Source organism: Mobula birostris, chromosome 17 (assembly GCF_030028105.1).
Source record: "Mobula birostris isolate sMobBir1 chromosome 17, sMobBir1.hap1, whole genome shotgun sequence".
Taxonomy (NCBI): domain Eukaryota; kingdom Metazoa; phylum Chordata; class Chondrichthyes; order Myliobatiformes; family Myliobatidae; genus Mobula; species Mobula birostris.
The window spans coordinates 8531717-8559109 of record NC_092386.1 but is presented as its reverse complement, the minus strand read 5'-3'; the positions used below and the strand labels follow the sequence as shown (position 1 = coordinate 8559109).

The 27393-nt window shown below is 42.2% G+C and overlaps 1 protein-coding gene across 13 annotated transcripts in view; it reads right to left on the bottom strand.

The window, feature by feature from the left end:
• The window catches only part of mef2cb (myocyte enhancer factor 2cb), a 289923-nt gene that overhangs the window by 7209 nt on the left and 255321 nt on the right, over positions 1 to 27393 (bottom strand). For all 13 annotated transcript variants that reach the window (XM_072281243.1, XM_072281245.1, XM_072281254.1 and 10 more), the window contains 3 exons: positions 20495 to 20664; positions 12070 to 12199; positions 5287 to 5422 (listed from right to left, as the gene is read on the bottom strand). In XM_072281243.1, coding sequence (XP_072137344.1) covers positions 5287 to 5422; positions 12070 to 12199; positions 20495 to 20664 — 436 coding nt within the window. The remainder of the gene's footprint in view (positions 1 to 5286; positions 5423 to 12069; positions 12200 to 20494; positions 20665 to 27393) is intronic.

Genomic DNA, 27393 nt, shown 5'->3' with positions numbered 1-27393 from the left:
CCATCAGATTTCTGAAAGGACAATGAACCCGTGAACACTACCTCACTAGTTTGCTCTCTTTTGCACTACTTATTTAATTCAACTTTTGAAATAAATATTTCTTATTGTAATCTATATTTTTTATAGTTTACACTGTACTGCTGCCGCAAAACAACAAATTTCAGAACATGTCTAATTTTATTTAGAAGCGCCCTTCTGGCTGTTTGAGCTACGCCACCCAGCAACCGGACCCCCCTGACAACCCCAATTTGATGCTAGCCTAATCACGGGACAAGTCACAATGACCAATTAACTTACTAACCGTTACGTCTTTGGACTGTGGGATGAAACTGGAGCACCCGGAGAAGACCCACACATTCCATGGGGAGGTTGTACACAGACTCATTGCAGAGATGCCAGGATTACATTCCGGACTCTGACGTCCGAAGCTGTAATAGTGTCACGCTAACCACTATGCCACTTTGGCACTCTGTCTGTGATATTAAACCTAATTCTGATATATAATCTCCACTGCCCTAGCATTTGGTTCAATTTTAGCCAATTAACATAAAAGAGCATCCTTGCCTGACAACAGTAAAATCTTACAGACCCTGAACTTGCCCAGTGCAATTTTCATGTCAGAGGTTGTCAGTGGCATGCAAGCAGACTAATTCAAAGCAGAGTTAACCAGTTGGGTTCCCAAACTCAATCCACCTTTTAGTCCCATTCTCCCAGAGTTATGAGCCTTAGGAACTCTTCCTTGATGGGTTGGAAAAGCAAAAACTTTGAATATTTTTCAAAAATGAAGTAGATTCACACTTGACAAGAAAGAGTGCGGATGGTCATTGTCTCATCAAGTTTTACCTTGGAATAGCTATTCAACCCAGCTTTTAAGAATATTGAAAAACATTGCTCTCAGAACCCTTCAAGGAACATTCAATGAAGTTATGCAAAGCCTTTAAAGGCATTGATCAGAACGCATTTGGAGCATTGTGAGCAGTTTTGGGCTCCGAATCTAAGAAAGGATGTGCTGGCACTGGAGAGAGCCCAGTGGAGGTTCACCAGGATGAACCTGGGAATGAAAGGGTTAAAGTATGTAGAGTCTCTGATGGCTCTGGCCCTGTACTCACGGGAATGTAGAAGAATAAGGTGGGGGGGCTGTCATTGAAACCTATTGAATATTGAAAAACCTAGATAGAGTTGATATGGAAAGAATGGTTCCACTTGTGGGAGGTGGTGGGGGGGGGGTGGTCTAGGGTCAGAGGTGTAGCCTCAGGACAGAAGGACATCCATCTAGAACAGAGACGTGCAGAAATCTCTTCAGCCAGAGGGTAGTAAATCCATCGAGCTCATTATCACATAGCTGTGGAAGCTAAGACATCAGGTATATTTAAGGCAGAGGTTGATAGATTCTTGATTAATAAGAGCATCAAAGGTTATGGGGATAAGGCTGGAGAATGGGGTTGGCAAGGATAATGAATCAACGGTGATGGAATGGCAGGGTAAATTTGGTGGGCCAAATGGCCTAATTTTGCTTCTATGCCTTATGGTCTAAGAGTTTCTAAGAATGATGAATCTGGGAGAATATATTCCCCCTCCTCCTGTCACGAATAGATAACCTTTATGTTTCATTAGTGATCCACTTTCTGATTCTCCCACATCTTCTCCACTGAGAACCCTGTATCATCAATCAAAGCACCTCTTTTCCTTTTGTTTTCCAGTGGACACAAACCCAGCCTCCTCAAACTTCTATTACCATTCCAGGAATTAGTCCGGTAAACCTTTTCTGAATTGCTGCCCAATCATAAATATTCTTGATGATATGAAGAGGACAATACTTTACACATTATAATACCACCATTACCTATGTAATATAGAACACATAGAACTCTACAGCACAGTACAGGCCCTTCAGCTCACAATGTTGTGCTGACCTTTTAACCTACTCCAAAATCAATCTAACCCTTCCGTCCCACATAGTGCTCTATTTTTCTATCATCCATGTGCCTATCTAAAAGTTTCTGAAATGTCCCTAATGTATCTGTCTCTACCACCACTGTTGGCAGATGGCCACGCACTCACCATTCTCTGCGTACAAAAACTTACCCCTGACATCCCCCCCTTACGTTTTCCTCCAACCAGTTTAGAATTATGGTCCCTGCTATCAGCCACTTCCGTCTTGGGAAAAAGGCTTTGGCTTCCACTTGGTCTGTGCCCCTTATCAATTGTACACCTCTAACAAGTCACTTCTCATCTTCCTCTCCAAAGAGAAAAGCCCTAGCTCACTCAACCTTTCCTCATAAGACACGCTCTCTAATCCAGGCAGCATCCTGGTAAATCTCCACGGCTCCCTCTCCACAGCTTCCACTTCCTTCCTATAATGAGGCGACCAGAATTGAACACAATGCTCCAAGTGTGGTCTAACAAGGGTTTATTAGAGCTAGAACACTGACTCACAGCTCTCAAGCTCAGTTCCTCAACTAATGAAGGCCAACACACCATATGCCTTTGTAATTAACTAACCAACATGTGCACAGCTTGGAACGATCTACAGATGTGAACCACAAGCTCCCTCTTCTCCTCCATACTACCAAGAATCATGCATTAACCCTGTACCCTGCCTTCAAATTTAACCATCCAAAGAGTATCACTTCACAGTTCTCCAGGTTGAACCCCATCTGCTATTTGCTAGCCCAGCTCTGCACCATGTCAATGCCCTGTTGTAACCTATGACAACCTTCCACATCATCCACAATTCCACCAATCTTTGTGTCATCTGCAAACTTACTAACCCACTCCTCCACCTCCTCATCCAAGTCATTGATAAAAATCACAAAGAGCAGGGCATCCAAGAACAGATCCTTGCAGAACAACGACTGGTCACTGTCCTCCAGGCAGAAAACTCTCCATCTACAACCACTTTCTGTCTTGTTTGAGCAAGCCATACTGCCAAGTTTCCCTGGATCCTGTGCTTTCTGACTTTCCGAATCAGCCTACATGGGGAACCTTGTGAAGCGCTTTACAAAAATCCATATCACTATTGCCCACATAACATGAAGAACAATTCTCCTTGCACTGACAAACCCTGGGAACCATGGAGGTGGCTTACCTATAAAAAGCAACCACTGTCATTTTATGAGTAAATCACCTCTATAGCAAGGTTGGTTGCAGTTAGTGTTTTATTTTAAATATCAAAACTAATATTATTCACTCAGAAATTTAAAATAACCAGTTTTTCTCCACTTTCCTCACTATAGATTGAGGAGCTTGTTTGCAGATTGACTGATGCGCAGAAATAGGTCAAGGTGTCAGTACCAATAATTTTTCTGATGTGGGCAGATTTAAATTTTCCACTAGCTTCTAATGACTGGAGGATTTGCAAAGTTCAAGGCTGCTCTGAAGATAAATATTTACATTAGTATGGGGGCACGTCAGCGTGAAAAGTTATTTGAAGATGTGGTAATATTCACAACACCCAAAATTATTCTCAGCCCCACTCAATCATCTAATTCACAGTTAAACCTGAATTTATTAATATCAAAAGCATGCAATTTTTCAGCATCAAAAAACTGGAATATACAGACAATATCTGGAACCTTACAATAAACGACAAGCATGGCTTTACACAAAATATATTAAATAAAGTTGCACAAGACTAATCTAAATGCTTTGGCTCAAATCTAGCATGCAGTTCTTTTGACCTTGATCTTCACACTCTACTGTAATGAGGTGAACATAACTTCTAATTCTTTATTGAGCGAGCTAGGGCTTTTCTCTTTGGAGAGAGGGAGGATGAGACGTGACTTGATAGAGGAGTACAAGATGACAAGAGGCATGGATCGAGTGGATAGGCAGAGACTTCTTTTTACCCAGGATGGAAATGGCTAATACAGTGGGGTGTAATTTTAAAGGTGATTGGAGGAAAGTGTAGGGGGATGTCAGGGGTAAGTTTTATACAGAGAGGGTGGTGGGTGCATGGGGTGCGCTGCCATGAGCGGTGGTAGAAGCAGATAGACCAAGGACATTTAAGAGTCTCTTAGATAAGCACATGGGTGTAAAAAAGGAGGGCAGAGTGAGAGGGAAGTGTTAGATTGAGACAAATAAATCTACAGATGTTGAACATTCAAACTAGCACACACAAAATGCTGGAGGGATTCAGCAGGCCAGGCAGCATCGATGGAAAAGAGTAAACAGAGCTGAGACCCTTCCTCGGGATGGATCAGATTGATCAAGGCATCAAGTGTTAGACTGATATCGGAGTAGGTTAAAATGTCAACACAACATCATGGGTCAAAGATCCTATACTGTGTTATACTGCTCTATGTTTTATGTTCATCCAATGAAATAGCTAGAATTTAAGGAAAATTATTTTGAGCAACATGGTAATCCCACTTTGGTGGGAATTTCATTCTGCTTGCTGCTCACAAAATCCGCCTCTTTCTAAAAACACAATCTAAGATCTGAAAGAAAAGTATTGAAAAGTTCTCTTATTTTAACGATCTTGCAAGGCAACACTTTTGCAGAGCTTGAGTGCAATTACAGGTGCATGAATACGTTGGCACCTTTCTGGATTCTTGCCCCTTCCTCTGCACCCTGATGAAGGGCCCTGGCTTTTCTTCCTCTCCCTCGATGTTACCTGACTGATGAATTCGTCCTGCACTGTGTAGGTGTTGGTCTGGATTCCCAACATCAGCAGAATCCCTTGTGTTTACGAGATACTGAGATCAATCGGTTCATAATGGTGATGCAGAAATATTTGGGAGTTGTGAACGTGCGAGTCTCTGCAGATGCTAGAAATCCAAGCACCACACACAACATGCTGAAGGAACCCAGCAGGTCAAGCAGCATCTATGGAAAGGAATACACAGGCATAATTGTGAGTTGAGATCCTTCAACAGGACTGAAAGAAGCGTCCTAATGAAAGGGTCTGGGCTCGAAACTTCAACTGTTCATTCCTCTCCACAGATGCTCCCTGGCCTGCTGAGTTCCTCCAGTACTTTGTGTGTATTGCTCTGGATTTCCAACCTCTGCAGAATCTCTGAAGGACTGCTGAAGGGCCTCAGCCCAAAACATCGACTGTTTACTCTTTTCCATAGATGCTGCCCGGCCTGCTGAGTTCCTCCTGCATTTTTTGTGTGTTGCAATGATCTGCAGAATCTGTTGTGTTTGGCATAAAACTGGTTTACGATTATTGCTCCTGAATAACGTAGTGTAGCAACACATATCCCATACACTGGGAGAATGAAGCAATCAAACACATAAAGTCATACATAAAGATTAACTTAACCTTATGTTAAGTGTACTTACCCCAGCTGACTTAGAGCTGAATGCTGCATATTCTGTAGCTGATGTTGCTGCCAGCCAGTCATCGAGCCCAGATGGAGTGCATTGGCGGTGTTAAACCCAGTCAGAGATGATAAGTCAGCACTACTGAGGGAATACTCTTCATTGTGATGTTGGCAGGGCCCAGAATTAGAGCAAGAAGTAACATTAAGGTCAATTAAACATGATGAAGTTCATAATATATCATTTCAGATAATTGACAAACCAATTAACTTCTAATTTTCTGAACATCTTCATTATAAAGTGGTTAGACCCCATGGAACCAAGGACTCAGTTTGAGAATACACTCAGTGGCCACTTTATTAGGTATAGGAGGTACCGAATAAAATGGCCACTGTACACTCATGATCTTCTGCTGATATAGCCCATCCACTTCAAGGTTCAACGTGTTGTACATTCAGAGTTGCTCTTCTGCACACCACTGTTGTAATGTGTGACTATTTGAGTTAGTCGCTGTTCTGTCAGCTTGAACCAGTCTGGCTATTCACCTCATACCTCTCTCATTAGCAAGGCATTTTTACCCACAGAACTGCCACTCACTGGATTTGTTTTGTTTCTTGCATCATTCTCTGTAAACCCTCGAGACTGCTGTGCACGAAAATCCCAGGAGATCAACAGTTTCTGAGATTCTCAAACCACCCCATCTGGCACCAACAATCATTCCACAATCATAGTCACTTTGATTACATTTCCCAATTCTGATGTTTGGTCTAAACAACAACTGAACCTCTTGATCACGACTGCATGTTCTTATGCATTGAGTTGCTGCCACACGATTGGCTGACTAGATATTTACATTAACAAGCAGGTGTACCAGTGTACCTAATAAAGTGGCCACTAAGAGTATTTTACAGGAATATGTATTACTATGCATCATGCATACAGCGCAAATCATCCAATGTAAATTAAGGTATAACCTATGGGGAGTATGTTACTGCTAAAATGAATCAAGTAACTTCAACTCCAGACACTTGTCATAAACATAGAGCCACAGAACACTACAGCACAGAAACAGGCCCTTTGGCCAATCTAGTCGATGCCAAACTATTATTCTGTCTATTCCCATCCACCTGCCTCCTCCCATAGCCCTCTTCACCCCTCCCATCCATTTAGTTCTCCAAACTTCTCTTTAATGCCCATCCCGCAGCAAACTTTGATAGTCTTCCTAGCTGCCACTACGCCTGCAATCTTGGTGTCATTTAGTTTGTCTCATTATCATCCAGATCATTGATATAGAAGACAAACAACAATGGACCCAGCACTGATCCCTGTGTCACATCACTAGTCACAGGCCTTCAGTCAGAGAGACAACTATCTACTACCACTCTCTGGCTTCTCCCACAAAGCCAACGTCTAATCCAATTCACTACCTGAATTTCAAGCCACTGAGCCTTCTTGATCAGCCTCCCATGTGGGACCTTGTCAAAGTCCAGGATTTCCCGACTCGATGTCCACAGACCCCTCAATTAATGGTAGGAGTCCACGGCATAAAAAAGGTTGGAACCCCTGAGGTAGACAATGTCCACTGCCTTCCCTTCATTAACTTTCCTGGTAACCTCAAATTATACATTTGTTTCATCATCTCTGGGCCAACTCTAGCAATCTAAAGCTAATTTCATTGTTTCATCTCTTGACCATAGTATCCTCCTCTGCTCTAAATCACATTTATTTTCCATTCATCGGATGTTGTGGTCTGTAGCTCCAATAACACCTGTGGCAAAATAATCCATACTCTGATCATATGTGTAAAGAAAGGTTTTTTGGTCTCCATATCGTGTGAATGATAATTTTGAACTTGACAGTTATGTCACATACCCCTGAAGTAGAAGAGTTAGTCTTTTTTTTTTATGTATTTCAACACATGCTTCATTTAATAAAATAAAAACAGCATTTTCTGCTCCAGGCAAAACAGTCCCAGTGTCTGAAGATGTTTCTTATAATCAGGTGATTCAACTTCTTTCTAGTTAACACATTCAATTCTTTGATCTCCTTCCTAAGATGAATTGCCTCACAGTTTTCCACATTAATTTTTATTGTCCATTATAGATTTATGGAGTAATAGGATACTACAGCATAGAAACAGGCCTTTCAGCTCACCTAGTCTATGTGAAACTATTAATCGCCTAGTCCCATCAACCGTCATCCTCCATATCCCCCCACCCATGTACCTATCCAAACTTCTCTAAAATGTCAAAATCAAACCTGCATCCGCCACTTCTGCTGGCAGCTCGTTCCACACTCATGTTCCCCTTAAACGTTTCACCTTTCACCCTTAACCCATGTCCTCTAGTTGTAGTCTGATTCTGTCAACTTCATGATTACTTTCGTTATTGCTGTTTGAGAAAAACATACCTTTCCATGCAAACAGAATAATTGAGCTGTTGACATGTTTATTGTATTTTAAATGTGTCTACAGCACATTTATTCTATTTCAAATCAGAATGATTTGTACAGAGAACTCAGGGGTAATCCTTAGACACATCACTTCAACCCCTTTCTCAATCAGAGCAGTAACAATTAATTATAACCATCACAAAATACTTTCTGAAATCCAGAATATATCATCATTACTTTTACCCATCTAATCTTAGAACATAGAACATTAGAACACAGAAACAGGCCCCTTGGCCCCTGTAGTCTGTGCAAAACTATTAATCAGCCTAGTCCCATTGACCTGGACCCAGACCATAGCCCTCCATACCCCTCCCATCAATGTACCTATCCAAACTTCTCCCTGATTCCATTGATCTACACCCAGACCATAGTCCTCCATACCCCTCCCATCAATGTACCTATCCAAATTTCCCTTAGGTTTTTCACATTACAGTCCTTCAGCCAATCTTCTACCCTATGCTTTAAAGAAACTTATAACTTTGACAATGCACACAAGATCCAGGGGGAACTCAGCAGATCATGCAGCATCTATGGGAATGACTGAAGTTTTGTCACTTTGGGCTGAAGCCTTTCACAGAGACGGGAAAGGAAGGAGGAGGCACCAGAATAAAAAATGTTGGGGAGGGGAAGGAAGTGAGAAGTCAGGTGATGGGAAAGTTAAAGGTTTGAAGGAGAAGGAATCTGACAGGAGAGGAGAGTAAACCATGGGAGAAAGGGAAGGAGAAGGGGCACCAGAGGGAGGTGATAGGTAGGGGAGGAGAAGAGGTAAGAGGCTAGAGTGAGGAATGGAAGAAGAGGGAAGGGGGAGGGAAAAATAAAAAAGAGAGAAAACAGAGACAATAAGATTTTATAATTATATATCAGAAATTGGAGAAATCAGTATTCATGTCATCAGCACGGAGGCTACCTAGATGGAATATGAGGTGCCACTCCTCCACCCTGACGGTGACCTCAGCATGGCATAATAGGAGGCCATGGACTGGCATGTTGGAACGGGAATGTGGATAGGAATTAAAATAGTGGGCCCCCAGGAAGTGCCGTTTTTACCAGATGGAGAGAGGTGCTCAACAAACCCCTCGCCTAATTTATGTTGGGTCTCACCAATGTAGAGGAGGCCCCAACAGAAACCGCAGATACAATAGACGACCCCAAAAGATTCACAGATGAAGTACTGTTTCAGCTGTAGGGACTGTGTGGGGCCCTGAATGGAGGTGAATAGGCAGAGGTGGCATTTTCGTCCCTTTGAGGGATATCATAATGTTGACAGATGTCAAAGCTGCTTCTGTAGGCAACTGAGGGCAGGGCTTCTTCATCACACTGCCAGAGACCCACTGATTACTCAGGCCATGGGGCTGTGGTCTGCAATGCCATGGGTCAAAATGACAGGTCCTCTGTATCTGGGCTCATGAAGTATGAGTGTGGGTGATCATGGTTGGTTAGTATGCCAACAAAATAATCAGCCAAAAAGAAAATGCTTTGTAAAGTCAGGATTCAAGATTGTTTGATGTCATTCTCAATCCACAAGTGTAGAGGAAAACAAAATAATTGTTACTCTGCATCTGATGCAGCACATAAAAACATCACAATAAGATAAAAAACACAATAAATATAAATACATAAGATAGCATATACATGGATTGATTTTATGTCTATAAGGTGATGCTTGGCATAAGGTGACTGACAGGAAAGGATAAAGTAGTGGTGGTTAGGGTTGTGTAGGGGTGGGTTAGTGGGTGGAGGTGGGTTACTGCTTGGGGAAAGTAGCTGTTTTTGAGTCTGGTGGTCTTGTTGTGGATGCTACATAGCCTCCTCCCTGATGGGAGTGGGACAAATAGTCCAAGAGCAGAGTGGGTGGGGATGATGCCTTTGTTGTGTGTTAAGTGATGTTGAGTCACCATCAGCTCATGGTGACCCTGTGGATGGTGTAGGTGTCCACTGGATTTTCGTAGCAAGGTACATAAGGTGACTGAGAGGAAATGATAAAATAGTGGTGATTGAAGGGGTGGGTTAGTGGGTAGAGGTGTTGATCTGCTTTACTGCTTGGGAAAAGTAACTGTTTTTAAGGCTGGTGGTCCTGGTGTGGATGCTGATGGGAGTGGACAAACAGTCCATGAGAGTGGGTGGGATCCTTTATGATGTTGCTGCCTTTTTACTGACACCTTTCTGTAGATATATATTCGTGCGCCAGGTAGGCTGGTGCCGGTGATGTATTGGGAAATTTTGACCACCTGTTGTATTGTTTTTCCAAACTGGAGTGAATGAATTTATTGAAAGTACTTAAAAAGTTAAGTTTTTGGAAGTACTGCACTAAGAACATTGATTTTCAAGTGTGTGTTCTTATTTATTTATTTAGTGATATAGCGTGGAACAGGCCCTTCGGGGTCTTTGATGCACTGCCGCCCAGTAACCCCCGACAACCCCGATTTAATCCTATCCTAATCATGGAATAATTTACAATGACCATTAACCTTCCTGGTAAGATCTTTGGACTCTGGGAAGAAAGAATTTCCTCTGGAAATCAGAACAGTCTGAGAAAGCACTCCATGTGAAGGCGTACAGAATCCTGAAAGAGGGCTCTGGGATTCAACTCGAGACACCCCAAGCTGTAACAGGGTCGTGCTAACCACTAAGCTACCGCGGTGCCCAGTTGACAGAGCTGGTATTCCGTCAATAGTTGACAGAGATAACAAGCAAAACAAACTTCTGCAATTTGGAAAATTTAACTTGATATTGATGCAGAATTGATTTTCAACACTCCAACCAAGCAACATTCATTTTATATTTTACAGTAAACACTTCAGACTGGTGTTGACTACATAAAGCAAATTAAAATATCCAAAATAATTTTAGTATAAGTTTTCTCAGGTGAGACTTACATTTACATGTAACAACAAAATTTAAAATAGAATCCTATGTACAGTATCAGGAAACACCTCCCAAGAACATAATCAGACAGCTACAGATTCCTGTGGCCACTTCATTAGGTACATCCACACACTTGCTCATTAATGCAAATATCTAATCAGCCAATCTTGTGGCAACAACTCAATGTATAAAAGCATGCAGACGTGGTCAAGAGGTTCAATTGTTGTTCAGACCAAACATCAGAATGGGGAACAAATGTAATAAAAGTGACTATGACCGTGGAATGATTGTTGGTGCCAGATGGGGTGGTTTGAGTATCTCAAAAACTGCTGATCTCCTGGGATTTTCATGTACAACAGTGTTTAAGAGTTTACAGAGAATGGTGTGAAAAACAGTGAGCCCTGTTATTAAGAGAGGTCAGAGGAGAATGGCCAGACAGGTTTAAGCAGACAGGAAGACGACACAAACTCAAACAACCACACGATACCATAGTGGTCTCTGAATGCACAACACGTGAACCAAGAAGCAGATGGGCTACAGCAGTAGAAGACACCGGGTTCCATCCCTGTACCCAGTAAGGTGGCTACTAAGTACAAAGGATACATATAATAAATTTCCAATGGGATATTGATAAAATCTCCACAGGAGTCAAAATACAGTACTGTGCAAAAATCATAGGCACATATATATTTGCTGGGGTGCCTGAGGCTTTTGCATAGTACTGTATTTGTCAAAGTGGAGCAGAAAGCAAGTTTGTAGATCTGGCGGGAGCAAAGGATGTTGGGAATGGCGAGGGTGGAGCACCGCAGGAAGGGTGTGGGACGGGTGGCAGGGGAAGGGGGTGGCACGGGTGCAGGCACACACAGCCCTGAGACACCAGGCAAGGTCATTTGATTTCAAAGAATTGGTTTACTGATCATTACAGAATGTCTCTCTGGTGCTTCCTGCTCCCTCCCCTCTCCCTTCCCCTTTTCCCATCCATGATTCCTCATCTTCCTGCCCCCTCCCTACTCTCAGTCCATGATAGAGACCCATATCAGAATCAGGTTTATCATCACTCACCGATGTCATGAATTTTTTTGTGGCAGCAGTACAGTGGAATACATAAAATGACTCCAGTACCGTGCAAAATTCTTAGGCACCCTAGCTATATATACGTACCCAAGTCTTTTGCACAGTACTGCCACATTTCTCTGGAGTTTTAAACTTTGTTAAGAAAGAACAATGATTAAAAGAAGAATCAGTTTGTGTGCAGCCATGCCTCAACTTTAGACACTGATAAATAACACGGAATACATTAATTCTTTGCTTATAAAGTGAACATGTGCTTTCTATAGCAGCGCCAGGTGCAATCCATGGCCTGTAACTTAAACCATATGGACGCAGATGGGAATTACATTTCACCTGTATATTAGTATTTCAGAGACACAAAGAATTTTTGTGGCACTCTGCTACCAGTGACATAACACAGTGAAAGGAATTACCTACCAGTACCATATGTGGTAGAAATGGCTGAAGGGTATCCTCCCATCCCATGCCCAGGCAGAGTAGGCGTTGCTACGGAAACCACTGGTGTAGCCAATGACTGTGCAGCTTGTGAGTTATTTATTCTCTGATTCTATAAAGGAACAAAATTGTGATTTTTAAATATAATTTTTAGACCATCTCAGTACCTTACTTGTTAAGACCCAACAGGAAAAAGCTGAAACAAGAAAAAATCTGACTTTTTAAAAAAATAAAATGAATAATTTAATACTACTGGCCTTGAAGAACTCTTCGAAACCTATCATTTACCCACACTTCAGGAGACTAGATGTTCCCAAGGTAACCAATTACATCAGCATTTCTATAGTAACCAGGTCAGCCACCAATAAAGATTTGTTATTGTGACAGGAAAAAGACCCTGTGGAAAACAGTTGGAATAAGCACTATGTCCTGCTATTATGTTTTTTTATGAAAAAAAATTGTGGATTCCTGTTATTGTTCTCAAGTGGTTGGATAGCTTTAATCTTAATGGTGAGGACAGGGTGTAAGTGTGAATATTTGCAAAACCAGTAGGTGGTGGTGTTGTTACTTCAGAGTGAGAGATCTTTAGCAGGACTGCACGTAATTTCTCAGTTGATATCCGAAAGATCAAAGACTTCAATGATGTTCAAATGGATAACTTCTGGTGCAGCAGTTTCTCCAGTCTATTCTGATAAGTTATACTTCTCTCCATCTACATCCCACCTAAATCTGGCTTTTATGTTTTAATGGAAACCATACACAAGGAACTGTGAGCCTTAAGTATAAGTGAAGCTGCCTAGTGGCATAAGGTTACTTTAGCCAGAGGGTGGTGAATCTGTGGAATTCGTTGCCACAGATGGCTGTGGAGGCCAAGTCATTGGGTATATTTAAAGCAGAGGTTGATAGATTCTTGATTAGTAACGGTGCCAAAGGTTACGGAGAGAAGGCAGGAGAGGGATAATAAATCAGCCATGATGGAATGGTGGAGCAGATGCGATAGGCCAAGTGGCCTAATTCTGCTTCTACAGTACCGTGTAAATGTCTTAGGCATTAGGGTGCCTAGGACTTTTGCATAGTACTGTGTTTGTCAATGTGGAGCAGAGAGAGAGTTTGTAAATCTGGCGGGAGCAAAGAATGTTGGGAATCAAGAAGATGTTGTGCCATGGGACAGGTAGCAGAGAAGGAGTGCCAGGGCGGGGAGTAGTGCAGGTGCAGAGACACCCAGCCCTGAGACACTAGGCAAGGTCATTTGGTTCCAAAGAATTGGTTTATTGATCATTACAGAATGTCTCCCTGGTACCCCACTCTCCCTTCCCCTTTTCCCAACCATGATTCTCCTCTCCCTGCCCACTTCCCACTCTCAGTCCACAATAGCGACCCATATCAGAATCAGATTTATCATCACTCACATACATCAAGAAATTTGTTTTTTTTGTGACAGTAGTACAGTGCAATACATAAAATTACTAATGTACAATGCAAAAAGTTTTAGGCACCCTAACTATATATACGTATGTGCCTAAGTCTAGCTGGAGAGAATGGCTGCAGAGGGAGAGTGCAGGGGGATAAATGAGAGAGGGAGAAAGGGAGAGGAGGGAGAGGGGAGAGAGGGGAGAGAGGGGAGAGAGGGGAGAGAGGGGAGAGAGGGGGGAGAGGGGGGAGAGGGGGGAGAGGGGGGAGAGGGGGAGAGGGGGGAGAGGGGGGAGAGGGGGGAGAGGGGGAGAGAGGGGGAGAGAGGGGGAGAGAGGGGGAGAGAGGGGGAGGGGGAGAGGGGGGAGGGGGAGAGAGGGAGAGAGGGAGAGAAGGAAAGAGCGAGGGGGAGAGAGAGGGAGGAGGGAGGGAAAGGGAGGGAGAGGGAGGGGGAGAGGTTGAGAGGAAGAGAGAGGGGCAGGGAAAGAAGGGCAGAGAGATGGGGAGGGGGGAGAGGGGGAGAGAGGGGGTAGGGAGGGAGAGGGGGTGAGAGATAGTGAGGGGAGAGAAAGGGGAGTGACAGAGAGGAGAGACGAGGAGAGAGAAGGGTAGAGAGATGGGGGAGAGGGAGAGAGACAGGACTGGGGAGGGAGAGAGACAGGACTGGGGAGGACGGGGAGGGAGAGAGGGGGAGAAGGAGGATAAAAGGGGAAGGATGGGAGAGAGGGAGACAGAGGGGGAGACACACATCCTTACTAATTGAGAACCACTGGTTTAAATATACCTAATGACTTGGCCTCCACAGGCATCTGTGGTAATGACTTCCACAAATTCATTATCCTCTGGCTAAAGAAGTTTCTCCTCATCTTCGATCTAAAGGGATGTCTTATTCTGAGGCTGTGGCCTCTGATCATAGACTCTCCTATTACAGTAAACATCCTCTCCACATCCACTCTGTCTAGGTCTTTGAATGAGTGAGAATGATTCACCTGCTTCCAGTCATTCCAAAGGTTTGCAGTATTAAAGTGGCTTTTGTTTGCACTAGAAAATATATGATGGAAAATACATCACTGGGTCTAATTCCGAGAACTTTCCCATTCCACTCCCAGAAAGGTTTCAGTGGCAGAAGGGGGCAACCAGGGAATTGATTGTAGACTTCAGGAAGAAGAATTCTGGAGAACCAGTCCTCATCAAGGAGTCAGCAGGGGAAAGGGTGAGCAGCTTCAGGTTCCTGGGTATCAACATCTCTGAAGTTCTATCCTGGGCCTATGCTATTACAAAGCAAGCATGCGAGCAGTTATATTTCATTAGGGGTCTGAGCTGTCACCGAAGTTCTACAGATGTACGGTGGAAAACATTCTGACTGGTTGTGTCACCGTCAGGTATGGAGGCATCAATGCAGAGTGGATTGTAAACTCAGTCAGTTCTATTATGGGCACTAGTCTCCCCAACGTCCTGAACAACTTGAAAAGGCAATGCCTTAAGAAGGCGGTATTCATCATGTAAGGTCCCCACCATCCAAGACATGCCTCCTTTCTCACTGCTACTATCAAGGAGGAGGTACAGAAGACAGAAGACACACACTCAATGTTTTAGGAACAATTTCTTCCCCTCTGCCATCAGATTCCTGAACGGTCGATGAACCCATGAACACTACCTCACTAATCATCAGTGGACTTTAGGAAGACTAAGCCTGCAATGCTCCCTGTTACTATTGTTGGTGTGGACATAGGTGTGGTGAGGACCTACAAGTACCTGGGGGTGCACCTGGATGACAGACTTGAGTGGAGCACCAACACAGAGGCTGTGAACAAGAAGGGCCAGAGTCACCTCTACTTCCTGAGGAGACTGAGGTCCTTTGGAGTATGCAGGCCTCTCCTTCACGTTCTCCCAGTCTGTTGTTGTCAGTACAATCTTCTATGCAGTGGTGTGCTGGGGCAATGGCATCAACATGGGTGATGCCAGCAGGCTCAATAAACTGATTAGAAAGGCTGGCTGCGTTATAGAAGTCGAACTGGACACACTGGAGGCTGTGGTAGAACAAAGGACCCTACGGAAAATCCTGGCAATTCAGGACAATGTTTCTCACCCTCTGCATGCCACCTTGGCTGATCAGAGGAGCATCTTTAGTTTATAGATTAAGTCAGCTGTGCTGCTCCAAAGAGCACTATATGAAGTCAATCTTAGTTTCAGCCAATAGGCTCTATAATGAGTCAACCTATAGCTGGGGAAGTGATGACCCCCCCTCCTGTTCGGATGTTTGTGGTAACTTATTTTTTATTCTTTCTACTTCTCTTCTAATATTTGTATTTCTGTGCACTTGTAATGATACTGAGACACTGTAACTTCCTTTGGGATCAATAAAGTATCTATCTATCTCATCCTCTCTTGTACTATTTATTTATCTTTTATATATTCTTATTTTATTTTACTAGTATAGTAGAGGGGCTCAAAGCAACAAATTTGCCAACACAGATCAGTGATAATAAACGTAATTTTGAATCTGAGAACAGTTAGGGATAGGCCTTTAATGCCTTTTCCCAAAGAAAGAATAGAATTAGTTTACATTTTATGCATTATGTATTGATTTACATCTTGTTATTTATTTACTTATTTATTGATACAGTGCAGAATAGGCCTTTCTGGCCCTTCAAGCCATGCTACCCTGCAATCTCCGATTTAACCATAACCTAATCACGGGACAATTTACAGTGACCATTAACCTAATAACTGGTCCGTCTTTGGACTGTGGGAGGAAACGGGAGCACCTGGACAAAACCCACACATTCCATGGGGAGGACGTACAGAGGCTCCTAACAGAGGATGTCAGAATTGAACTTTGAACTCTGACACCCTGAGCTGTAATAGTGGCGTACTAACCGTAACACTACAGTGGTAGTCTGCACCTCCTGCACGCTACCTTATTTACACTATGAACACGTATTACCAAACAAGTTACGGTATGCAAATAGTTCAAAATAAAACAAGGTCAGGCACTATTTGCAGTGATAAGCATGGTTAAAATTTCAGTTTGATACATTATTTCCCATATCTCTAGGTAAAACTCTGGGTAGGACGAGGGGCAGAGCGAAGTGATGATGGCGCTAATGGCGCTAAATGGTGACTCCTTTCCTTGCATCTTCGGAAACAGCTCTATTTCCATCTTTAATATCTCTATTTTTCCCTTTCAGGGCTCTTTTGAAGATCCTGACCTGGAGTTACACACTGACTTTGGTTCTTTGCGGGAATGGGACTCGCTCTCAGGGAAGGGGAAGAAGAATGGGACTCGCTCTCATGCTAAGGGTTCAGCCTAGGACTCGGGGCTCTGGAGACAGGCGGATCTAAAGTCGATGTCATGGCAGGAGATCCGCGTGTCAGTGGGGGAGTTGGATTATCTACAGCTGCGTGCCCAGAGACCTGAGATCTTTGGGCACAGAGCTTAAAAAAAGCGACGTAATGGACTTTTAACTTCATAAACCAGCGAGTTGTTTGTTATGTCTCCCCTCTTGCTGTGAAATGGAGACACCCCTTTCTCCCTTATTAGGGGGAGAGAGAGAGAGAGAGAGAGAGAGAGAGAGAGCCTGTGGTATGTTGAATACCGGGTGAACTGCAAAGTCTTTGCTGTTGCTTTGTTCACACTGAGTGTTTGGTTGTGGGAGCTGATGCTTTTTTTGTTGGTGGGGGGAGGGGTGATTGTTGCTTGCTGCCACCTATGCATGCGAGGGAGGGGAGCTGGGGGTTCTAACATTTACTGTTGTTCATTCTTTGCGGCACTCTATTTTTGTGGATGGTTGTGAAGAAAAAGCATTTCAGATGTATATTGTATACATTTCTCTGACATTAAATGTACCTGTGAAACCTTTGAAAAGCTCTTCTGAAAAATCATGAACCTTGCCCAGTATATTAACTTTGCTCCTCTCTCCATAGATATTGCTTGATCTACTGAGTATTTATTCCAGATTTCTAACGCCTGCAGCATATTGCTTCTCATCAAAGTTGTTGGATTAAATCAGCAGAACTCTCACTTACCAGCAATAAATCAACATCCTCGGACTGGCAGCATTGAAAAAGAGCAGTGAATATTGGTTAGCTGAGATTATTCTATACAGTAGGAACGCTATCAATGATAAATAAATGTGTTCTCACTGTCAATGACATTCCTTCACAGTGAACTGTGAATATCCAACTCACTCCCTCACAGCAAATATTCAACTCACTCCCTCAGAGTGAACTGTGAATATTCAGCTCTCCCTCATAGTGAACTGTGAATATCCTTCTCACTCCCTCAGAGTGAACTGTGAATATTCAGCTCTCCCTCATAGTGAACTGTGAATATCCTTCTCACTGCCTCAGAGTGAACTGTGAATACTCAGCTCACTCCCTCAGAGTGAACTGTGAATATCAAACTCACTCCCTCACTGTGAATATCCAGCTCACTCCCTCACAGTGAATTCTGAATATCCAACATGGAGTTTAGAATATTTTATTCTACAAACCTTACTAAGATGATAGTTTTAACTGCATGCATTTATTTCAGTTTTAATTTATTTTGAACATGACAAATCAAACAGGTTTCTCATTTCTGCAAATTAGGAATATATTCAGAGGAAACTGGTTTACGGAAAAACCTATCTAAGACTAGAGTTTCAAAAACAGTTTTGATATATTGAGAAATTCGATAAAAAGTAGTCAATTCTGCTCAGTACATCATGGGAAAAGCTCTCCCAACTATTGAGCATATCTAATGAAACACTGTCACAGAAAAGCAGTATCCACCATCAGGAACCTCCACCACCAAGGCCACGCTCTCTTCTCGCTGCTGTCATCGGGAAGAAGGTACAAGAACTTCAGGACTTACACCATCAGGTTCAGGAACAGTTACTATCCCTCAACCATCATCCTCCTGGGGATAACTTCACTCAACTTCATGTGGCCCATCAATGAAATGTTCCCACAACCAATGGACTCATCTTCAAGGACTCTTCATCTCATGTTCTTGTTATTTATTGCTATTTATTTATGTTTGCATTTGCACAGTTTGTTGTCTTCTGCACTCTGGTTGATCTTTCATTGATCCTGTTATAGTTACTGTTCTATAGATTTGCTGAGTATGCCCACAGAAAAATGAATCTCATGGTTGTATATGGTAACATATATGTATTTTGATGATAAAATTTACTTCGCCCCTTAATTTATTTAGAGATAGTGTGGAAAATGCCCTTTCACCCGAGTTGCACTGCCAGCTACCCTGGTCTAACCACGGGCCTATTCGTGTTGCATCTCAATAAAATAAAATAAATAAAGTTAAATTTCATATCTTTCCTGTCCCCCTTTTCAAAATCTCCCTCCGTATATTGTGATTCCAGCTATAAGGTGCCGCATATGCAACCTGTTTCGGGTCTCGAAATATATGTACAGAGCTTGATGCTTAATAGAGGAAGTCCATTGTTTAAAAATTTACCACTGGTTCCAACACTAACTGTGTTATACAGTAGGCAAAGCACTCCAATGCCTCTGACATTCAATTCTATTGGAAGATTCCAACAGGAGAGTTTAAATATTGATGCAGCAAGTTGTTACTGTGTTTAAGTAGATTTACTGGTTCTTAAAGGTTGTCATTGCTGGGGGAGGTAGTGTGGATAAGCTCCCACTACATACTAAATGCTCCTAATAGCGCGTGACCCAAATAGCCTCTGACAACCAAGTCCAGCTCCTTGCCTTCACATAACAGTTTAGCTACAAAGCCCGGTGGAACTGTTTCTACTGACAGAAGGGGCAAAGGTGGGTTACTGGTGCCTTAAAAACAATCGCTTTGGGCAGGTGGGGCTTGTCAGCTCTGGTTGGCAGCTCATCTAGGAGACGGAGAACTCTGATCTCAAACCTCCACTGCCTTGTGGCTGCACCCACTCACGGGGAAGTCTTAGGGAGTAAACCCTGGGGGAGAAATCCAGAGCTATAGTACCTAAGGCATTGAGTTCAACGCTGACTGGCAACTCCTGTGCTGCTGCTGGTGCCAAACTGAATCAGTCTCTGCTGGTCCTTTGTGTTCATCATGGAGAGGGGGAGCCTGCTGCATTGGCAACAGCTTCCTCTCCATACAACACTGCCTTGGCCTGCATACTAGCTTGTCAATGGCTGGGGTACAACATCCACTGTCGACCCCAACCAACGGAGACCTCAAGTAAATTTACTATAAAACTTCAATTAGCTCTTATCAGAGTCATTAATGTGAATACATTATTGATTTTCTTCTCTTAAACAAAACAGGCAAAGACATTTATAGCACACAAAATGCTGAAGGAACTCAGCAGGTCAGAAAGCATTTATGAAGTGGAATAAACAGTCAATATTTCAGCCTGAGATACTTCAACCTGGCCCGAAATGTCGACTGCTCATTGCCTTTCATCGATACTGTCTGACTTGCTCAGCTCCTCCAGCACTTTGTGTGTGCTGCTTAAGGTTTCCAGCATCTGCTGAATCTCTTGCTTTTAAAGATCTTCACAGAAATCCTTGAAATGTAGGAAAAAGTAAATGTGCAGCACAAAAAATATCCTTTCTGCCCATTGAGAGAATACTAGATGGAAGACTAACTGTTGAGCGTAACATTTTATTGCTTCTAGGTGCATGGCCTTACAGGTTATGGCTGCAATCCAAGCAATGATGCATTTTAAAATGAAGTAGACATCTCTGTCTCCACTAGTCTCTAAAGCTGCGATATTCAGACCTGAACCACACCGCAAGAAACAGAAATGCGCAGCAAACTCTTCCTATTCAGTCAAATGCTGCAGCAGTTGCAGTGTAATCTCAAAATTTGTGCACTAGTTTACACTCGTCTATAAAGCAGTGATTTTCAGACCTCAAAACGAATGGCAGAAAAGCACAGCGCACTCCTTCCCAGTCAATAAAATGCTGCAGGAGTTTTAAATTAATCCTAAATCATGCTGCACTTGCATCTCAAGCTGACAAAGTAGTTTTACAGGAGAATGTTCCCACTTACCACAGATGGCATATTCTTTGAACCTGGTGGGATGAGAACCCTCAGGTCAGGTTTCCGGTTGTTCATTCCCAAATTCATAGGAGGGGGTGACTTGGTTTGCAAGCTCTTGTTCATGCTGCCAGGTGAGACCAGCAGACCTGGCGAATTGCGGGCATTTCCATACCCATTTCCTATTGAATAAAAGATTCAGACTCAGCAAAAGTATATTCAGTGTATTAAAAAGAATCAAATGAAAAATAGATGTTAGTGTCTAATAGTTATTTGGCAATAAATAACAAATATATACATAAATATTAATAGGATTCAAGGTTGTTTAATGCCATTTCCAGTGCTTAAGTGTAGAGGTAAGTTGAAAGGTAAAGTTCCTTCCTGAGCTTTGTTTAACGCAGCGGGTGGCAACCTTGCCATTTCCTCAGCATTCGTCTGTTTTATGAGGTTGAGTTGCTAGCTCGGTGCTCAATCCAGAACAGATGAAAGTGTGCAAAGAGCTGGCTGGATTCGAACCCACGATCTCTTGTTCCAAAGTCTGGGGTGCAATACCACTACACCACTAGAATAGACTAAGTATAAAGGAGAAGGAAATAATTGTTCTGGATCTGATGCAGCACAAAAATAGTGAGTTGACTGTGGTTTTCATTTTTTTATTGTGAATACTTATATTTAAGCAAAGAACAATGACAAGGAATGTGGATGAATTACTGCCACTAGACAAGGAGAAGAGACTTGCTAACTTCTAGAGTAACGTGGAGATCACCGGCTGGTTTGGAGGCTTCGATGCACAGTATCACAAGAGGGTCGGGCTCAGCCACCTCTGTCACTGCCACAACCATCCCCACCATTGAAGATATCTTCAAAAGGTTCAAAGTTCAAAATAAATGTTATTATCAAAGTAAATATCTGTCACTAGGAAACCAGCATCCCTCATCAGAGATCCTCACTACCCAAGCCATGCTCTTTTCTTGCTACTGCCATCAGGTAGAAGGTACAAGAGCCTCAGGACTCGCACCACCAGGTTCAAGAACAGTTACTACCCCTCAACCAACAGTTTGTTGTCTTCTGCACTCTGGTTGGTCTTTCATTGATCCTGTTATAGATACTATTCTATAGATTTGCTGAGTATGCCCGCAGAAAGATGGATCTCAGGGTTGTATGTGGTGACATATATGTACTCTGATAATAAATTTATTTTTTATTTTGAGATTCATTTTCTTGTGGGCACTTTCAGCAAACTTACAGAAAAGTAACTATAACACAATCAATAAAAGGCTGCCCAACTAGGGTGCCTAAAGGAGGAGGCACCCCTCATTAAATCCCTCACTAACTGGGACATGCCCTCTTCTCATGACTAGCATCAAGGAGGACATTGACGAGTTGGAAGATCGACACTCAATGAGATAGGAACAGCTTCTTCCCCTCTGCCATCAGATTTCTGAACGGTTCATGAACCAATGAACATTACCTTCTTGTTCCTTTTTTGTAACATATATTTTTATGTCTTTGCACTAAATTGCTGCCACAAAACCATAGATTTCACATCATATATAAGTGACAATAAACCCGATTCTGAAACTGGAAAAAGTGACTCATTGTTTATCTCTCTCAGTGTAATAAAACAGCTTTATGTCTTTTATAGAGGTTCTCAACTTCTCAAATTAAGTAGCTTCACTAACACAAAGTTGGTTCCCTGCTACGAAGTAATATTAATGATCTCTGATGAGTTAGCTGCAAAGATAAGTAGGTTTAAACCAGGGGTTCCCAACCTTTTTTATGGCATGGACCAGTACCATTAAGCAATGGGTCCATGGACTCCAGGTTGGGAGGCTGATGGTGTGAAAGCAAAAACCACATTACACTACGATAAACAACATGACTGAAATCTGAGAATCCATCCAGAACAAAACAATTTGCATTAATAGTTACTTGTTGGAAACCAGATGGTTACTTTCTCCAAGAATTAAAGCTGATCAACACCTCCACCCGCTAACTCTACCCAATGTCTTTGGAATATAATTGGAAACAGGAGCACCCAGAGGAAACCGATGCAGTCATGGGGAGAATGTAAAAACTCTTTATAGTCAGCAGTGGGAATTGAACTTGATTGCGGGTGCTACCAAGCATTAGGCAAGCCGTTAGTTTACCATACCATCTGTTACGCTACTGAGTTACCTGTTAAGCTGTTGTGTTGCCCATTTACAGAAGCGTACTTCTGTAAATTGTGGTGCTGCCCCTTCATATAAGTGGCACCCAAAAGTTACTTGGTATATATAGTGACAACTGGTTTAAAATGGCATAGACTTGAATTGTGAAACAGATACAATACTGTGCTAAAGTCTTAGGCACCCAAGATTTTTTATATGGTTCAGATGGTATGGCCTCCACACAGGAAGAACTTTGGCAAGTTCTCCAAGATGCTTGGAACAACCTACCAGCCAATTTTCTTATACAACTGCATAACAATGTACCTAAGAGAATTGATGCAGTTTTAAAGGTAAAGGGTGATCACGCCAAATATTGATTTGATTTAGTTTTTTAATGTTTACTGCTCTTTATAGTCTTTTTTAATATTTAGAAGCTTTTCATTTCATTATTTTTGAAGTTACCTTCACTTTACAGATTTCTTTACATGACTTTTGCACAGTATTGTATTAATTGCAGAGCAAAATAGCTAGCCAATCACTTGATCACAATGAAGATAAACGGGCTCATCGTTTCCTTACATTCTCTCCCAGCTACACAAAAATTCTGTTTGCCTCTGCTTCAGTGTATGTAAGGCATTTCAATCAGGATTACAGTTGCAAGTTGCGTAATGCTTTACAGTGCCAGTGATCAAGGTTCAAATCCTGCCACTGTCTCAAAGGAGTTTCTACATTTTCCCCAGGACTGTGCGGGTTTTTCTCCGGGAGCTCTGGTATCCTCCCACAGTCCAAAGATGTGTGGGTTAGGGTTAGTAAGTTGTAGGCACGCTATGTTGGAGCGGTTGTAAGGCAACACCTGCAGGCTGCCCCAGCACATCCTTAGACGGTGTTGGCCGTTGACACAAATGACACATTTTACTGTGTTTCGATGTTTTAACGTACATGTGAGAAATAAAACTAAATCTTAACCTTATTATGTGTGTTAAGACTCAACCTCATATTTCTGGAGTGTGAAATCCATCGGATCTGACACGACCACCTCACTGTAACTATATACCACTTTCCTGCCAAAATAATAACTTAATTACACTGGTCTAAAAATATATTAACTAGATCTTTAAAGATACTAATGTGATTTTCAGTACAAAAATTTTTTACACTTTCAAGAACACTTCAGAAGCTATTAAATTAACATTTCTGCATTTAGTTACTTAATTGGGGACTTTTCAGCTTTAACATTATTGAGGAAGAATTTAATTCCTGCATAAAATTAAAAGAAAATGAATGATAAATGCATGAATGTGGTCAATTACGCAGAATTTTTTTTCGGATAGAGCCAACTCCGCAAACCGCATCCTTTTGCGTGGTTTGTGGGTAGGTGCCACACCTCATTATAACCCATAAAACAGAATATCCCGTTAGGGCAAGGAACAGAGAGCTTTCCAAAGCTTTTCATTTACATTTACATTATCCTCCGCAGCTAGTCTAAAATTATGATTGCTCATGAAAATTACTGTCTAGGATGCATTCATGAGCACAGTACAAGAACTTATTTCCCACTATAAGGGGTAAAGATTACATATCCAAACTAGATGTACATCCGGCTAACACTCAACACGATGAGCAACAACATTTTTAGGTAAGTACAAGTCAAAGCTGATTAGTTGCATTTTCTACACAATGATAATTAATCTATTTATTTCAAGGAGTTTTATTACTAAATTCTAAAATTATTTTTGATATAACAATGGCCATAGTATGTTCATATGTAACACTTGAAGATTGGTTGTACTCCAAGTGAGCTTCAAAACTTTACAAGAAGATGTTGTTTGAAGATAAATGCAACTTATAATTGTGAATCTGTGGATTTCATTGCCATAGATGGCTGCAGAGGCCAAGCTATTGGGTATATTTAGACCATGAGACCGTAAGATATAGGAGTAGAATTAGGCCATTTGGCCCATCGAGCCTACTCCACCATTTCCTCACAGCTGATCTATTTCCCTGTCAGCCCCAATCTCCTACTTTCGCTTCGTAACCCATCATGCCCCGACTAATCAAGGATCTATCAACTATCAATCTATTTAAAACAGAGGATGATAGGATCTTGAATGGTGTCAAAGGTTAAAGGAAGAAGGCAGGAGAATGAGGTTGACAGGGATAATAAATCAGCCATGATGGAATGGGGGAGTTGACTCGAAGGGCTGAGTGGCCTAACCTTGCTCCTATGTTTCATGGAGAAGCTCGGAAGTGAAACCAGGGAATGAATGACATTCATTACCACTGCTGAACAGTTGCGTCAAATTCCTTTATCTGAACAGAGCAAGTGACGACTGAGGCCTTCTCTCAGCATAGTTCACAGCTGCCAAAAGAAGAGTCTGCATGATATACATTTTGAATTAAATTAGGCCAACCTCGTTAGAAAGCAGGCATATTTTATGAATAGTTTTATTTTTCACATACACATTGAAACATCAAAACATACAGTGAAATGTGCTGTTTGCGTCAACAACCAACACAGTCTGAAGATGTGCTGGGGGCAGCCCGCAAGTGTCGCCATGTTTCCGGTGCCAACTTAGCATGCCCACAACTTACTAACCCTGACCTGTGTGCCTCTGGAGTGTGGGAGGAAACTGGAGCACCCGGAGGAAACCCACGCAGTCAGTCAAGGGGAGAACGTACAAACTGAATTTCCAGCAGCGGGAATAGAACCCAAATAGCTGGCACTGTACTAACTGGACTAGCCGTGTTGTCTGCATACTACCCATGTTAAACAGTGGGAGAAGATAACAGGAATGGTTGTTTTGAGTGCAGACAAGAAGAATTGAATGACACAGACTGTGTTCGCATCTGCTGTGAGAGGGCAGTGAAGTCTTGTTAAAGTGTAACTAACCTTGGCAGAGGATGGCGCTTGGGAGGCTGTACCAGAGGGGCTGGTTGGAGGCTTGAAGTTTTTGGATGGACAGACTTGGTGTCGGCTAAGGTCGGCTGCTTCCAATGCATCGGCAAGTTGTCAGAGCCTTGGAGGTTTATGGCAGGGAGCTTCTCCCTCTTGCCACCTGCTATCAGGGACTCGGGAGTCGATCGGGACTTGAGACTTTTCTTTTACCGTGCCCACCGTCTGTTCTTTATCAAATTATGATATTGTTTTGCACTTCTGTAACCATATGTTATAATTATGTGATTCTGTCAGGGTTAGTCTTTGGTTTGTCCTGTTTTCTGTGATATCACTCCGGAGAAACATTGTATCATTACTTAATGCATGTCTGCATTTCTAAATGACAATAAAAGAGTGTTCTCATAATCAAAAAAAAAATCTAACCTGTATAGATGTAGATAGAAGCAGAGCAGATGGAAGATTATATGTCAGAACAATGAGATAATAGAACACAGTTACTGGAAATCTTTGGAAAGCTGGGGATAACTAACTACTCCAGCTTGTCTCAGAAGCATAAGGCTAATTCAGTTTTTTTTTCTCCCTTTGTACACCAGGCTGTCTGCTGTGGTGAGTATTTCTTGTATGACCAATGTCTTTTCCGTTAGGCACAACTTGGGTGGTGGGGTGGAGACACGTCTCTACCAGCGGAGGTGTAAGGTGCTCCTTCCCTCCAGTAGCCTGTATGTCACCCTTGGGCAGGATGTAGCACCTGCTTAGCCAACTCTCACCCCCACCCCCCTATTGAACAGGGTTGCGTGAAGCCAAGGGAGCAGGTGGTGGATGGTCGTATGAGCAGCTGGTGCAGATCTCAAGTCCTGGTTATGCAATGACTGACGGCAGGCAAAAAAAAAAATCGCTGCAGAGTATTAATAATGGCTAGGGTCACCCATCTTGTAAACACACTGCCCAGAAGAAGGCAATGGCAAACCACTTCTGTGAAAAGATTTGCCACGAACAATCATTATCCTGGGAAGACCATGATTGCCCACATCATACGACACAGTACATAATAATGATGATGATGATACAACAATTTAGAGAACCATCCAATAGAAAATGGAGCTCAATTAATGGACAAAACAAAAGTTTTGATTGGTGAACTTTATATGTTAACAACGTCAGAGGTAAGGGTATTTCATTGACTTTATTGTCCCAAAGTTAGTGAGATTTAAGACAAAAAAAACTTAGGTTCCTCTTCATGACCTTTGAGTCACAATCCACACCAAAAGAGAGTACCTGTAAACACTCGGAATGATTGGAGACAGAGCGAATGAAATCAGTAGGTGACAGCAGAGATTGAGCTGTGATGTATGATTGAAGAGCCTGCTAAAGACAGACTGTCAAGCCTCACATATGACAAATTATGACTCGTTGCCTGAAATAGCACAATAAAGTGGCACCATTGGGAATCCTATTCCAGTCAGGAACTAAACCCATCAGGAAAAGAAAACATGTAGAGGAACAAACTAAACTGAGACAAAAGAATCACAAAGGCAAGATAGACAGCAAAACTTTGGTTGGCCTTTGCAGAAAAATCGATGTGGTACTTTAGGAAAAGTTATATGCTTCAAAAGTCAGTGGTTATATAAAGAAAACTTCTATATTGAGCCAAAACTTTAAATAAGATTTAATACATTGAGTTCCATCTACTCTGTCATTCTAGTTCCACAAAGATCACAGCTGTTAGTCATCCTATATAGAAAGTCAGCTACTAATTAAAATGCAGTTTCGCAAAATATAGACTAAAGATTTTATCCAAAACCAAAGAACATTATTTATGTTGAAATGCATCAAATTACAAGCATGAACTTAATTTAAACACAAAT